Source organism: Lathyrus oleraceus, chromosome 6 (genome assembly GCF_024323335.1).
Source record: "Lathyrus oleraceus cultivar Zhongwan6 chromosome 6, CAAS_Psat_ZW6_1.0, whole genome shotgun sequence".
In the NCBI taxonomy this organism is placed as follows: Eukaryota; Viridiplantae; Streptophyta; class Magnoliopsida; order Fabales; family Fabaceae; genus Lathyrus; species Lathyrus oleraceus.
The window spans coordinates 189,593,741-189,608,427 of record NC_066584.1 but is presented as its reverse complement, the minus strand read 5'-3'; the positions used below and the strand labels follow the sequence as shown (position 1 = coordinate 189,608,427).

General features: G+C 37.9%; 1 protein-coding gene across 1 annotated transcript; it reads right to left on the bottom strand.

Moving 5' to 3' along the window:
- Positions 1-470: 470 nt before the first annotated feature.
- LOC127094688 (uncharacterized) lies at positions 471-1,148 on the bottom strand. Its single transcript, XM_051033489.1, has one exon. The coding sequence runs from the start codon at positions 1,146-1,148 to the stop codon at positions 471-473; it is 678 nt and encodes a 225-aa protein (XP_050889446.1).
- Between the last annotated feature and the right edge of the window lie 13,539 nt (positions 1,149-14,687).

Sequence of the window (14,687 nt, the reverse complement as noted above, 5' to 3'; positions counted from 1 at the left end):
TTAGGACATTGAGTGGTACTGGCAGTACATAGATTTTGTCAGCGTAGATCTGGCATTTATGGCATGTTTGGATATGGCGGTAACAGATAACCTCCATGGTCATCCAATAGTAGCCGACCCTCAAGATTTTCTTCACCATGGTGTGCCCACTGGCATGCATCCCATAGGAGCCTTCATGGATTTCCATTATAATTTGGTTTGCTTCTTGCTTGTTTACAGATCTGAGCAAAACCGAAACATAGTTCCTCTTGTACAGTACCCATCCGCTTAAGAAGAACTTGGATGACAGTTTCCTAAGATACTTCTTGTCAATGATGGATGTGTTTTCTGGGTACTCTTGGCTTTCTAGGAACTTTATGATGTTGTAAAACCAAGGATGGCCGTCAACTTCATCTTCGGATGCCAAATATTAAGCAGGCTCGTTCAAGTAGTCAAGATGGAAAAATGGTTCTTCATTCTTCCATTTGACCTTAAACATGGATGACGGATTTATCTGGCATCGGCCAACTGATTTTCCTCTCTGGGATGTGATTGAATATAATCTCGTCAAAGTATGGGATCAACTTCAGGACATGCTCCTTGTAAGGGATGGGTTTATGATCTCGAGCTTCCCAATATCCTTTGACTTGGCTAACAACCAAGGCTAAATCTCTGTAGTCATCACGAATTTTGATCCTAAGATCAATCACAACTTCAATACCGAAGGGTAAGTGAAATCCAGTTGGGGAGGTGATGATTTCCCCAATGCAAGCTTCGTATTCTGCCATATTGTTGGTACATTTAAAGTACAACCTTGCAGTGAAAGGTAAGTGAAATCCAGTTGGGGAGGTGATGATTTCCCCAATGCCATTACCATGAGCATTAAAAGCTCCATCAAACACAAGTGTCCACCAAGATCCTGGTTCTGGTCCTTCCTCGGGTCCGGGGATATTGCAATCCCTTATTAGCATAATGTCCTCATCATGGAACTCAAAGTGCATAGACTGGTAGTCCTCCAAAGGTTGTTGTGCAAGATAGTATGACAATACACTCCCTTTGATAGCTTTTTGAGGGACATGTTGGATGTCGTACTCAGTTAAAACCATTTGCCAACGAGCTACCCTACAAGTTAGAGAAGGCTTCTCAAAGATGTACTTGATAGGATCCATCTTGGAGATTAAGATCGTTCTATGGGTGAGCATATATTGTCTTAGGCATTTGGAAGCCCAAGCAAGTGCACCTTGTTAGACGATAGTACCAATCTAGAAGGGGGTTCAATAGATCCATTTTAAACTTTAGCGCTTTTTAAAAATGTTTTCAACGGTTGCAGAAGCACCATAGATTGTAATCGTCTAAACAATTTATTAATGGAAAGATCGGATATGCGTGAAACCGAATGGAATTACTTAAGATAGAGATTATCAACCCCTATCTAAATCAATAGATTAACAACTATGATCCTTGATATCGTTACCTCTAATAATGCTTAACACAATAAGAGATCGAGGAAAATATTACTAAGTTTGTGCGAAATTAATTTTATCGAACACTTGGTGTGCACTTCACACCAAGTTTAGATTTCACTCAAATTGAATGTGTAGAATTTTACTCATTTGCAATCAAAGTGATTTCAACAATTTATCAAACAATTGCTATGCACACCAATCAAGCGATATTGATTTTACGATTAATTTCACACAAAACGTATTTAATGCAAAATTTAAAGAGTTAAGAGATAGAGAAAACAAGACCGGATTTGTTGAGGCAGTTCCCCTATCGTCCTCGCTTAGGGTATGTCTGCCCTTAATTATAAATCTAGAATTGAGATATTTTTATTAACATGTTGCAAAGTCAATACAAGAGAACAAATCATCACCACTAATCAACCCCTAGAGTTGTTACAGATCCTATTATATTCTCTCCCTTTGATTCGAGTTGAACCAAGTCCTTCAAGCGCTTCGAACAAACCTCCGGTTACTGTTACCTTATTGCAAGAACACCACGTTCTCCAAAACTTTAGCTCGGATGATTTCAAACACAAGTTGCTTTAACCCTAAGCTTTATTCACAATTCATGGAGGACAAAACCTCAATGGTTTTATTCAAGAAAAACTCACACAAAGTCTCAACCCAAACTAAGATAATCCAATCTTATTTGAACATTATCACAACAACAATGCATAATGCTCAACAAAGATTATTATGTGTGATTATTGAGAAATGCAATGAAGAATGAAGATGCTGAGCACTTTGGTGTATATCTTTCACTTTTCTTGTTAAAATGTTGAAGAAGAGACTCTAGAATATTCATATGATGCATGGACAAAGTAACAGATGTAACAGAATAATTTTGCAAAAATGCACAACAGAAAATTGAGTGCCAACAACGACCAATTGACCTGTTCACACAGTTGAGTCGACTCAAACAGGTTGAGTCGACTCATGATTCGACCTATTCAAACCCGTGGCAGCATGGTTCAAATGAAACAACCAATGAGTCGACTCAAACAGCCAATGAGTCGACTCAAACAGGGGATGAGTCGACTCAAACAGGGGATGAGTAAACTCAAACAGGTTTTTTCAGAGTTGAGTCGACTCATGACTCGACCTGTTCAGACCTGTGGCAACATGGTTCAAATATAGCCAATGAGTCGACTCAAATGGGGGATGAGTCAACTCAAAATTCTTAAACTGTCAAAAATGAGTTTTTGATATTTTGGTCAATTCAAACCATTTTCTTATGAACCTAAGGTACCAATGATGATCAAGTGCATTATTCACATATATGAAATGCTCCTATATGCATGGACTCATTTCACTTATACTTTGAGCATGTTGGAGGATGAATGCATTCTATGATATGATGACACCGTCCAAATCATACATTATGAGCAACTAAGAAGGTTTGACATCATTAAAATAAGGACAAGGGATCTTTGCCCTCACATACTCTCCCTTTTTTATGATGGCAAACTGTGACGTAATCGCGTACTTTGATAGACATCCTCCCCCTGATTTTATGCATGCCTTCAAACATTCTAAATTTTCTTAATCATCTATTATGTTTCCATTTCTTATCCCCCTTTGAAAACATCAAAAAGAAACAATGAAACAATCAACATGATATAAAGATATCCATAAGCACTTAGTCAACGACTTTGCAACATATAGACATCAACAACCATGCAAATAATATGAAGTCAATGGAAGAAGTACATGCATAAATGTTACACGGAGCAAAAGAAAATAACTAAATAAGATTGCCATAATTGTTCAACATAAACTTTAAGACAAATAAGTAAGTACAATAACATGCAAACACAGGGAAATGAAAATTCATGTTAAATATGATACCTAAGCAAGTTCAAGCATAATTCAAGCATAGAAATGGATCACATTTAGTTCAAACCAAAAAATGAACATCAAGAATTACATAGAACAAGTATATACATACGATATAGGTCAAGTGGATAGGAATGATATTACCTCCAATGGTGATAGATGATGAGTGCCCTCACATAGCCGCACTTATAAATCAAGGAATAGACAGGCATAATATATGTATTTAAACGCGATTCGAGATATTGAGAACACCAAGTTCCCTACGGATGTGGAAGAAAGGCTCTGTCGCAAGTAGTTTTGTGAAGATATTGACAAGATGATTTTTGCTATCAACATGCTCGAAGACAACATCACCTTTCTCAACATGATCCCTAAGGAAGTGATGCCTAATTTCAATATGTTTAGTGCGCGAATGTAGTATGGAATTTTTGGTTAAATTGATGGCACTTGTGTTGTCACAAAAAATGGGAATATGTTCAAGTTGAACATCGAAGTCGAGTAATTATTGTTTGAGCCACAAAATTTGAGTGCAACAATTACCCGCAACAACGTATTCCGCCTCGGAGGTTGACAAAGCAACCGAAACTTGCTTTTTGCTGTGCCAACTTACCAAGGAATTTGAATAAAAATGACAAGTGCCACTGGTGCTTTTCCTATCTGATTTTCAACCGGCAAAGTCAGAATCGGAGTAACCAACCAAAGAGAAATCACTTCCCTTAGAGAACCAAAGCCCATACTTTGAAGTACAACATAGGTGTCTAAGTATGCGATTGACGGCTTTTAAATGTGATTCTTTGGGACATGATTGATACCTAGCACACATACATACACTAAACATAATGTCTGGTCGAGATGCGGTAAGATAGAGGAGAGATCCGATCATACCTCTATACCTTTTGATATCTACAACCTTACCATTTTCATCCTGATCCATATTAACAGCGATAGGCATTAGAGTGTCGATTACTTTGGAGTTTTCCATATCGAAGCGTTTAAGTAACTCATTACAATACTTCGTTTGGCTCACGAAAGTTCCTTCTTCAAGTTGCTTGATTTGAAGTCCGAGGAAGTAATTTAGCTCCCCCATCATGCTCATTTTGAATTCTCCCTGCATCAACTTAGAGAACTCCTTGACCAAATTAATGTTAGTAGATCCAAAAATAGTGTCATCTACATAGACTTGAACTAAAATGGAGTGATTTCCTTGACGTCTAATAAAAAGGGTAGTATCAACCTTCCCTCTTAAGAATCCTTGATCTAGTAGAATATGCTAAGACGCTCATACCATGCCCTAGGGGCTTGTTTGAGGTCGTACAAAGCCCGCTTAAGCTTATAAACATAGTTGGGATGCTCATGGTTTTCAAAGCAGGGAGGTTGAGATACATATACCTCTTCATTTATGTGACCGTTAAGGAAAATGCTCTTGACATCCATTTGAAATAATTTGAAATTTTGAGAACAAGCATAGGCATGTAAAAGGTGTATAACCTCGAGTCGGGCAACCAGAGCATAAGTTTCCTCATAGTCGATACATTCCTCTTGGTTATACCCTTGAGCAACAAGGCAAGCCTTGTTACGAGTTATGACTCCATTTTCGTCTAACTTGTTCCTAAACACCCATTTAGTGCCGATTACTCGATGGTCTCTTGGAGGGGGCACAAGATCCCACACCTCATTTCTTTTGAATTGATTAAGTTCATCTTGCATATCTAGAAACCAATGTTCATCGAGTAATGTGTCTTTGGAGTTTTTAGGCTCATTTTGAGAGACGAAAGTAAAGTGATAACAAAAGTTACTTATCTTTGACCGTGTGGTAACTCCCTTTGAGATATCTCCTAGAATATTATCAATGGGATGATCCTTGGAAGATTTCCATTCCAAAGTAGTATCATTGTTATTGACGGAATGATCCTCCTCTTTCTTTTCGGAATTAAGATCCGACTCCTCCTCAGCTTTTTCCGGATGGGGTTCAACATGATTTTCTTCTTGATCTTTTATTATGTCTTCCGAAGGAACACATGCACCATCAACAATAATACCTTCTCCGACAACTTTTAGATAAGATTCATCAAAGGAAACATGCACGGATTCTTCAACAATAAGTAACCTTTTGTTGTATACTCTATATGCTTTACTAGAATGAGAGTATCCGAGAAAGATACCTTCATCGGCTTTTGAGTCAAATTTACCAAGGTTTTCTTTACCATTGTTTAATACAAAGCATTTACATCCGAAGATATGAAGATCTGAAATAATAGGCTTCCTTCCCTTTAGCAATTCATAAGGGGTTTTGTTTAGAATAGGACGAATGAGTATCCTATTCAATACATAACAAGCCGTATTTATGACATCGACCAAAAATATTTAGGAAGGACGTTTTCATTGATCATAGTCCTTCCAAGCTCTTCTAAAATTCTGTTTTTATGTTCCACTACTCCATTTTGTTGTGGAGTTCTTGAGCAGAAAAATTATGATCAATGTCGTGTGTTTCACAAAATTCCTTAAAGAGGTGGTTTTCAAATTCACCTCCGTGATCACTTTGAATAGTAAATATGCCAGTGTTCAATTTGTTTTGAGACATCTTGGCAAACTTTTCAAAAGCATAAAAAGTGTCACTTTTACTTGCTAAGAAGATAGTCTAACAAAATCTAGAGTAGTCATCTACTATAACAAAACCACAGTAGTTTCCACCTAGACTTTTAATTCTAGATGGCCCAAAAAGGTCCATATGGAGAAGTTCAAGGGGTCTCATTGTGGAAACAATATTTTTAGATTTAAACAAGATCCTTGTTTCCTTTCCCATTTGGCACGCATCACATAAGTGATCTTTTGAAATTTTGATTTTGGAAAGACCAACAACTAGATCTTTTGCGACAACTTTATTTAGCAAGTCAAAGTTGACATGCGTTAATCGCCTATGCTAAAGCCACGAGTATTCACTCATGGAGACAAGACATTTAGCGCTAGTCAAAGATACTTCATTCAAGTTAAGCATGTATACATTATTTTCCCTCCAACCCATAAGCACATCATTCTTATTATCATTATGTTCAATCATGCAACAATCTTTTGAAAACGAGACTTTATATCCTTTATCACATAATTGGCTAATACTAATGAGATTGTGCTTAAGGCCTTTAACTAAAAGGACGTCTGAGATAGTAGTAGAGGAGGGATTACCTACACTATCCTTGTTATTATCATCGTAGGTTACAAACCCTTTCTTCATAGCCACAAAGTCAAAGAACAAGGAAGTGACATCCGTCATGTGTCTTGAGCATCCACTATCGAGAACCAATGTTCTCTCTGTATCCTCAAGACATTCCACCTACAAATTTAAACAAGGGAATGAGGTACCCAATTTTCATTGGGTCCTAGTTTGTGAGTGAAACTTTGGTTGCATTTGGGCAACCATTGAAAAATGCCTTTAGGGACTATAAATATCCTAAATCGACATTTAGCAATAGTATGTCCCCTTTTGCAACAATATAGACAATTTAAGTTAGGATGAAAATTATTTTTGCTATCTTGATCCTTTACCACATAAGTGTATTTTTGATAAGGATTGTTCATGTCACTTCTAAAATATGATTGATCAATAGCAAAGGTAACTTTAGGTTGTAAAGCCTTGTCTAATTTGGCTTGAAGAGTTCTAACCTCTCTTTGCCAAATGTGACAGGTTTCACATCCGGACCATTTAAACCAAAATACCTTATCATCTTCAGTTTTGCCTTTAGTAACCTCTATCATTGATTTCTTGAGGGTTTCTAATTCCTTTTCGGAATCAGAAATCTTCTTTTCTAAATAGCAGAAAATTGTCTTATTTGAGGCTAGGCGTTTGAAAGCTTCATTGGCCTCATTGTGTAGAGTACTAAAGGCATTTTGCAAATCACAAAAAGATATTTTATCAACATGATCATATTTAGAATGACTTACATTATTTTTCTTCTTTCGATGAGTTGTAAGACAAAGATTGGCGTTTTCTTCTTCATCACTTGATTTATCATCGCTTGAGGACTCACTATCACTCTCCCATGCAATGTATGCTCTTCTAGCTTTACTAGATTTGTTGTGACGTTTGTCTTTTCCTTTGTCTTTCTTCAGCAAGGGACAGTCCGACTTATAATGACCGGCCTTTCCGCAATTTAAGCATGATCCTTTTGACTTAGTTGTCTTACCTTCCTCTTGATTCGGGAATTTTGATTGTCTTCTATAGTTGATAGGATTTTTATCCGAATGTTGGACTTCATTCTTTCTAAGGTATCAGTTATACCTCCTTACGAACAGCCTCATGTCTTCATTTGAATCTTTATCGTCATCACTTGATTCACTCTCACATGCATCATTGGGGGATGACTTATATCTTGAAGTCTTTAAAGCAATAAACTTCCTTTCGGTGTCCTTAACTTTCTCCTTATTTTCCTTCTTTTAACTCTTCTCATGTTTCTCAAGGTTCATGAGCTCTTGCTCATGCTTTTGAAGTTTTCCAAACAATGTTTCCATGTCCAATGTTCTTAGATCATTGGCTTCCTTAATCACAATGACCTTTGGTAGCCAATTCCTGTTAAGACATCTTAAGATTTTATTAAGAGCAACATCATTAGGGGTAGTTCTACCAAGAGCATTTAACCGATTGATTAGATGAGAAAATCTATTTTGAATATCGGTAATGGTTTCACCATCCTCCATATGAAAAAGGTCAAATTCTTAAGTTAAAGTGTTGATTCTAGCTAGTTTGACATCATTGGTTCCCTCATGGGTAATTTGCAATGAGTCCCACATAGCTTTAGCACTAGTACAATGGGAAACCCTATAATACTCATCAACACCTAAGGTGGCAATGAGCATATTTCTGGCTTTCCAATCATAGCTATACTTTTTCTCATCTTCTTCATTCCATTGTGCTTCAGGTCTAGGTACAACAAAACCATCCGCATTGGTCATGGTTATTTCCATAGGACCATCTTAGATGACTTTCCATACTTTCCTATCAATAGAGTTGATATAGATACACATACAATCTTTTCAATAACTATATTTTTCACCAGTAAAAATAGGCGTCACATTGTACGCCCCTTTAGGATTGTTACTCATTTTCTAAAAACTTATATGCGAAGCACTAGATGAACAGACGCTCATGATACCACTTGTTAGACGATAATACCAATCTAGAAGGGGGATTGAATATATCAGTTTTAAACTTTAGCGCTTTTAAAAAATGTTTTCAACGGTTGCAGAAGCACCCTAGATTGTAATCTTCTAAACGATCTGTTAATGGAAAGATCATATATGCGTTAAACCGAATGGAATTACTTAAGATAGAGATTATCAACCCCTATCTAAACCAATCTATTAACCATTATGATCCTTGATATCGTTACCTCTAATAATGCTTAACACAATAAGAGATCAAGGAAAATATTACTAAGTTTGTGTGAGATTAATTTTATCTAACACTTGGTGTGCACTTCACACCAAGTTTCAATTTCACTCAAATTGAATGTGCAGAATTTTACTCAGTTGCAATCAAAGTGATTGCAACAATTTATCGAAAGTTGTTATCACACCAATAAAGCGATATTGATTTTACGATTAATTTCATACAAAACGTATTTAATTCAGAATTTAAAGAGTTAAGAGATAGAGAGAACAAGACCGGATTTGTTGAGGCGGTTCCCCTATCGTCCTCGCTTAGGGTACGTTTGTCCTCAATTCTAAATCTAGAATTGATATGTTTTTATTAACACGTTGCAAAGTCAATACAAGAGAACAAATGATCACCACCAATCAACCCCTAGAGTTGTTGCAGATCCTATTCTATTCTCTCCCTTTGATTCGAGTTGAACCAAGTCCTTCAAGCACTTCGAACAAACCTCTGGTTACCACTACCTTATTGCAAGAACTCCATGTTCTCCAAAACTTATGCTCGGATGATTTCAAACGCAAGTTGCTTGAATCCTAAGCTTTCTTCATAATCCTCTGATTACCACTACTTGTTTGACTGAACCTTCCGTTCTTCAAACGTTTCACTCGGCTGAATCTGCGAAGCAAAGTTTAGTGCAAAAACCCCCAATTCTTGGAGGACAAAACCTCAATGGTTTTATTCAAGAAAAACCCACACAAAGTCTCAATCCAAACTAAGATGATCCAATCTTATTTGAATGTTATCACAATAGCAATGCCAATGCTCTACAAAGATTATTATGTGTGATTATTGAGAAATGCAATGAAGAATGAAGATGATGAGCACTTTGGTGTATATCTTTCACTTTTCTTGTTAAAATGTTGAATAAGAGACTCTAGAATATTTATATGATGCATGGACAAAGTAACAGACATAACTAAATAATTTTGCAAAAATGCACAACATAAAATTGAGTGCCAACAGTCACCAGTTGACCTGTTCACACAGTTGAGTCGACTCAAATAGGTTGAGTCGACTCATGACTCGACCTGTTCAGACCCGTGGCGACATGGTTAAAATGAAACGGCCAATGAGTCGACTCAAACAGGGGATGAGTCGACTCAAATAGGGGATGAGTCAACTCAAACAGGTTTTTCCAAAGTTGAGTCGACTCATGACTCGACCTATTCAGACCCGTGGCAACATGGTTCAAATGAAACAGCCTATGAGTCGACTCAATGAGTCGACTCAAATAGGAGATGAGTCAACTCAAAATTCTTAAACTGTCAAAAATGAGTTTTTGATATTTTGGTCAATTCAAACCATTTTCTTATGAACCTAAGGTACCAATGATGATCAAGTGCATTATTCACATATATGAAATGCTCTTATATGCATGGACTCATTTCACTTATACTTTGAGCATGTTGGAGGATGAATACATTCTATGACATGATGACACCGTCCAAAGCATACATTATGAGCAACTAAGAAGGTTTGACATCATTAAAATAAGGACAAGGGATCTTTGCCCTCACACACCTTAGGTCTTCTCAAGCATTGAATACCTACTTTCGCAATCAGTACACTACTTTCTTAAGTAGTATATTGCATGCTCCTTTCTTCCGGTTTCTTCGTGCTGGAAGAGGACACACCCCATAGATCCTTCAAGGACTATTAAGTAAAGGATCAAAGGTCTCCCAAGAACAAGAGGAATTAAAATTGGAGGTTCTTGCAAGTACTCATTGATCTTTTCAAAAGCGTTTTGGCAATTGTCGTTCCAAATGATGGCTTGATCCTTGCGAAGTAGTTTGAAGATCGGCTCACAGGTGGCTGTGAGATGAGATATGGATCAGATAATATAATTAAATCCCCGGACCTCCTTTTTCATTTTAGGTGCAGACATAGCTCGTATGGCCTTTACCATTTCAGAATCCACTTTGATGCCTCGTTGGCTTACAACAAAACCTAGTAGTTTGTCGGATCTTACTCTGAATGTGCATTTACCAAGGTTAAGTCTCAACTTAAACTTCATGAAGCGTTCAAATAGTTTCTCTAAATTAACTAAATGCTCCTCTTCAGTTTGGGACTTGGCAATCATGTCATCAACGTACACTTCAATCTCTTTATGAATCAAATCATGAAAGAGTGTCACCATTGCATGTTGGTACGTTGCACCTGCGTTCTTTAAGCCAAAGGGCATGACCTTGTTGCAAAAAGTTCCCCATGGGATGATGAAAGTAGTTTACTCCATGTCTTCTAGAGCCATTTTAATTTGGTTGGAACCGGAGAAACCATCAGTGAAAGAGAAGACAGAGAATTGAGCGGTGTTATCCACTAGCACATCAATATGAGGTAACGAGAAGTCATTTTTGGAACTTGCTCTATTCAAATCTCTATAATCTACGCACATGTGTACTTTTACGTCCTTTTTGGGCACGAGCACGATATTGGAAATCCATTGAGGGTAATTGGAAACTGGTAGGAAACATGCGCTGAGCTACTTTTGTACTTCCTCCTTTATCTTCATAGCCATGTCAGGACCAGTCCTTCTTAGCTTTTGCTTCACGGGAGGGCAGTCTTCCTTGAGGGGTAGATGATGGACCATGATATCAGTATCAATACGGGCATGTATTGGTAAGACCATTCAAACACATCCAGGTAGTCTTGTAAGAGTTTGACCAACTTTGCCTTCACTTCTTAATGTAGAGCTAAGCCTACTCTGAACTCTTTGGCTTTTTCTTCCATTCTGAGATTGACCACTTCTATCGACTCTTCGTGTGGTTGAATGACCTTTGACTCTTGCTTGAGTAGTATGACTAACTCTTCTGGGAGCTCGCAATCTTCCTCACCATATTTGTCGGCATGATTAATTGGATTATCGGAGTCATATAGGACCATAACAGAGTCATTATTGATGGAGACCAGGGTGAATCTGCATGATTAATAATTCACACTTTTTATTTCGCGAAGGAAAAATGAATGAAAATATAAGGAAAAGAAGAAAACATTGCCATTTTTATTTAAGTGAGAAAATAAATAGATGAAAGATAGTGAGCGGAACTTGAATGTAAATTGACTTTTTCATTGATTGATAAAAAGTAGAAAATTTGACGGGGGCCTTACAAATGTTTCCCTCATGCCTTGGACAGAGCATGGGTTCTCTTGTTTCTTAAAGGGAAAACATTAAACAGGAGATTTACTTTTCTAACATTGTAACCTCCGGTAATTCAAACACAATCCAACTTGTCAGTTCCTGGCCTTCAACCTTCCGATAGACCAATCATTCTTCCTCAGTTGCTCCATCTTCCTCCAGATCAGAAATCTGGCCATCCACAAGGTGTCCAACACTTGAGAAGAATTCTTACAGGGGAAGTATTTGCCTCTTTGCAGCAATTGGCACTTGTTTCTTCAAGTTTTAGGAGTTGTATCCCAATCCAACATGATCCTTGTTTATGGGTATCTCTAAGATCCTACCCCAACCTTCAGGGTGTCTATTCTTGATAACGGTCTGAGCTTCTTTTAGAGAGGTCATCGGAAATTCAACAAATTTCACTTCCCCTATAGGGCCAACCATATCAACATTGATAACTTCGAATGATTGAAATGGGATTTCCTCTACCTCTCCTCCTCCTTTGATATACCTAAAGGATGCTAGATGGCTGACCATAATGTCTTCTTCTCCTTCGATCACCACAAGCTTGATGTTGACTAAAAATTTCAGCCTTTGATGGACTGTCGATGTAATAGCTCTGGCCGAGTGTATCCACGGTTGTCCAAGCAAACAACTGTAAGCGGGATGTATATCCATTATAAAGAAGGTGATGAAGAAAGATTGGGGTAGATCTTTATAGGGAGGTCCACTTAACCAATTACCGTTAGTCTAGAACCATCAAACGCTCTCATCACTAGCTCATTAGGCTTCATCACGAGTCCCTCAATAGTCAGTTTAGATAGAAAACTTTTTGGAAGTGCATTGAGGGAAGAGAAAGTGTCCACTAAGACCCTTGACAAAATGGTGTCAACACATTCGATGGAGATGTGCAAGGCCTTATTATGTTTTTTTCCCTCAGTGGGAAGCTATTCATCACTGAAACCTAGACTGATGCTAGGGAGATATTGTTAACCATACCTTGAAACTGACAAACTAATATCTATTATGGTACATGAGTGATCTTCAGGAACTTGACTAAGGCGTCACAATGTACCTCGGAGCACATGAGCAAAGACGTCATTGAGATTTTGGATGGGGTTTGGTTGAGTTGGTCAGCCACCCTATAGTCACTCCTCTTAATGATGTGCAAGAATTCATATACCTCATTGGTAGGTAGAGAATCTTGCCTTTGCTGGGCGTTATCGTTTACTTGCCTTTTTCTTGGGCTGAAAGGTCGTTGTTGTCAGTAACTGGAGGTATGGGTGCAAAGATTCTTCCTCTTCTCGTTACTCCCCTGATACCAATCATATTTGCCATTTGTTCGGAAAATGTTATTTGTTCTTCCTGTACTCTTTGTCCTTGGATGTAGACAGTCGAGTCGTAAATCCATGGAACTGCTTTCATATCACTGAACAGGAATAAAGTGGGGACCGTTATAACCCTATGTGTAATGGGACTTGCTGAGAGAGTCATTTGAGAAAGACCATATGGTATTTTCATAGGTAAGATTTCATCATATGGGATCTCTAGGGTGGACACTTCAATTGTGGATGGACGATCTATCACCAAGATCCCTTGGTACAATAATTTCTGTAAGGCAAACTTCAAAGTTTATTGTTGCAGATTATTCAAACAGCATTCACAAGTTGTACTACAAACGAGAAATGCATCATTCTTCATTAGAACGTTCTTGATATCGGTAAGGGGAGCCTTGAGTTCATCCACATGGGATATTAATCTTATTCCATTATCAAATTCCACCATATTCACCATTGACTTGTTATAGGGAGGCATCAGGTTGTTGTTTACATTTGGATGGTAGGCGCAAACGTAATAACCTAAGAATCTATCAGATCCTGCACATTATATTTTAAGGCCTTGCAGTTCTCAATTGAGTGACCAGGAGCACCTGAATGGAACTCGCACCGGGATTTAATGTTATAACTAGGAGGAAGGGTCATTGGGGGTGACCCTAGCTCCCTTAAATGCACCAAGTATCCTTGTAACAAGTAAGGTAGAATATGACAATATGACATTGGGATCGGGTTAAATCTTCTCTCAGGGCATCTTTGCCGTTGTTGTTGTTACTGTTGATAACATGGTTGTTGTTGTTGTTGTTGTTGATAATATGGTTGTTGTTGCTATTGTTGATAATATGGTTATTGTTGTTGTTAAATCGGAATTATGAATGGTTGTTGTTGTTGTTGGACTGGTGCTACAATGGCCACTAGCTAATACGGAACACGATATATTGGGGCTCTTGCTCTGATCACTGCGGTTGAATTCATTTCTCCTTCCCTTTTCTTTCCATATGAGACAAAGGTTTTCTTTACAACACCAGAGGTGCTTGCAGAATTTTGGATCTTCCTCATCTTTATCATACTTTCAATTCTTTCACCGGCCAATACCAAGTCGGAAAAACCAGAGGATGTACTCCCTACCATCCTATATAAGTAGGGGCCTTGTAGATTTCCCATGAACATATCCACCATCTATCGTTCTAGCAAAGAAGGTTATACCCTGGTTGTAAGCTCTCTCCACCTTTGAGTGTATTCCTTGAAAGTCTCCTCAGACTTTTGTGTCAGGTTCTGCAACTGTGTGCGGTTAGGCGCCATGTCTGTATTATACTGATAGTGCTTGAGGAAAGCTTCTGCCATATCCCTTCATGTCCTGGTGTGTGTTCCTTCCAGCTGCATGTAACAGTTCAAATATGCTTCACTCAATGAATCTTGAAATAAATGCATGAGGAATCGGTCGTCATCAGAATAAGCGACCATTTTATGACAGTAGGATCGAATGTGAGTCCTTA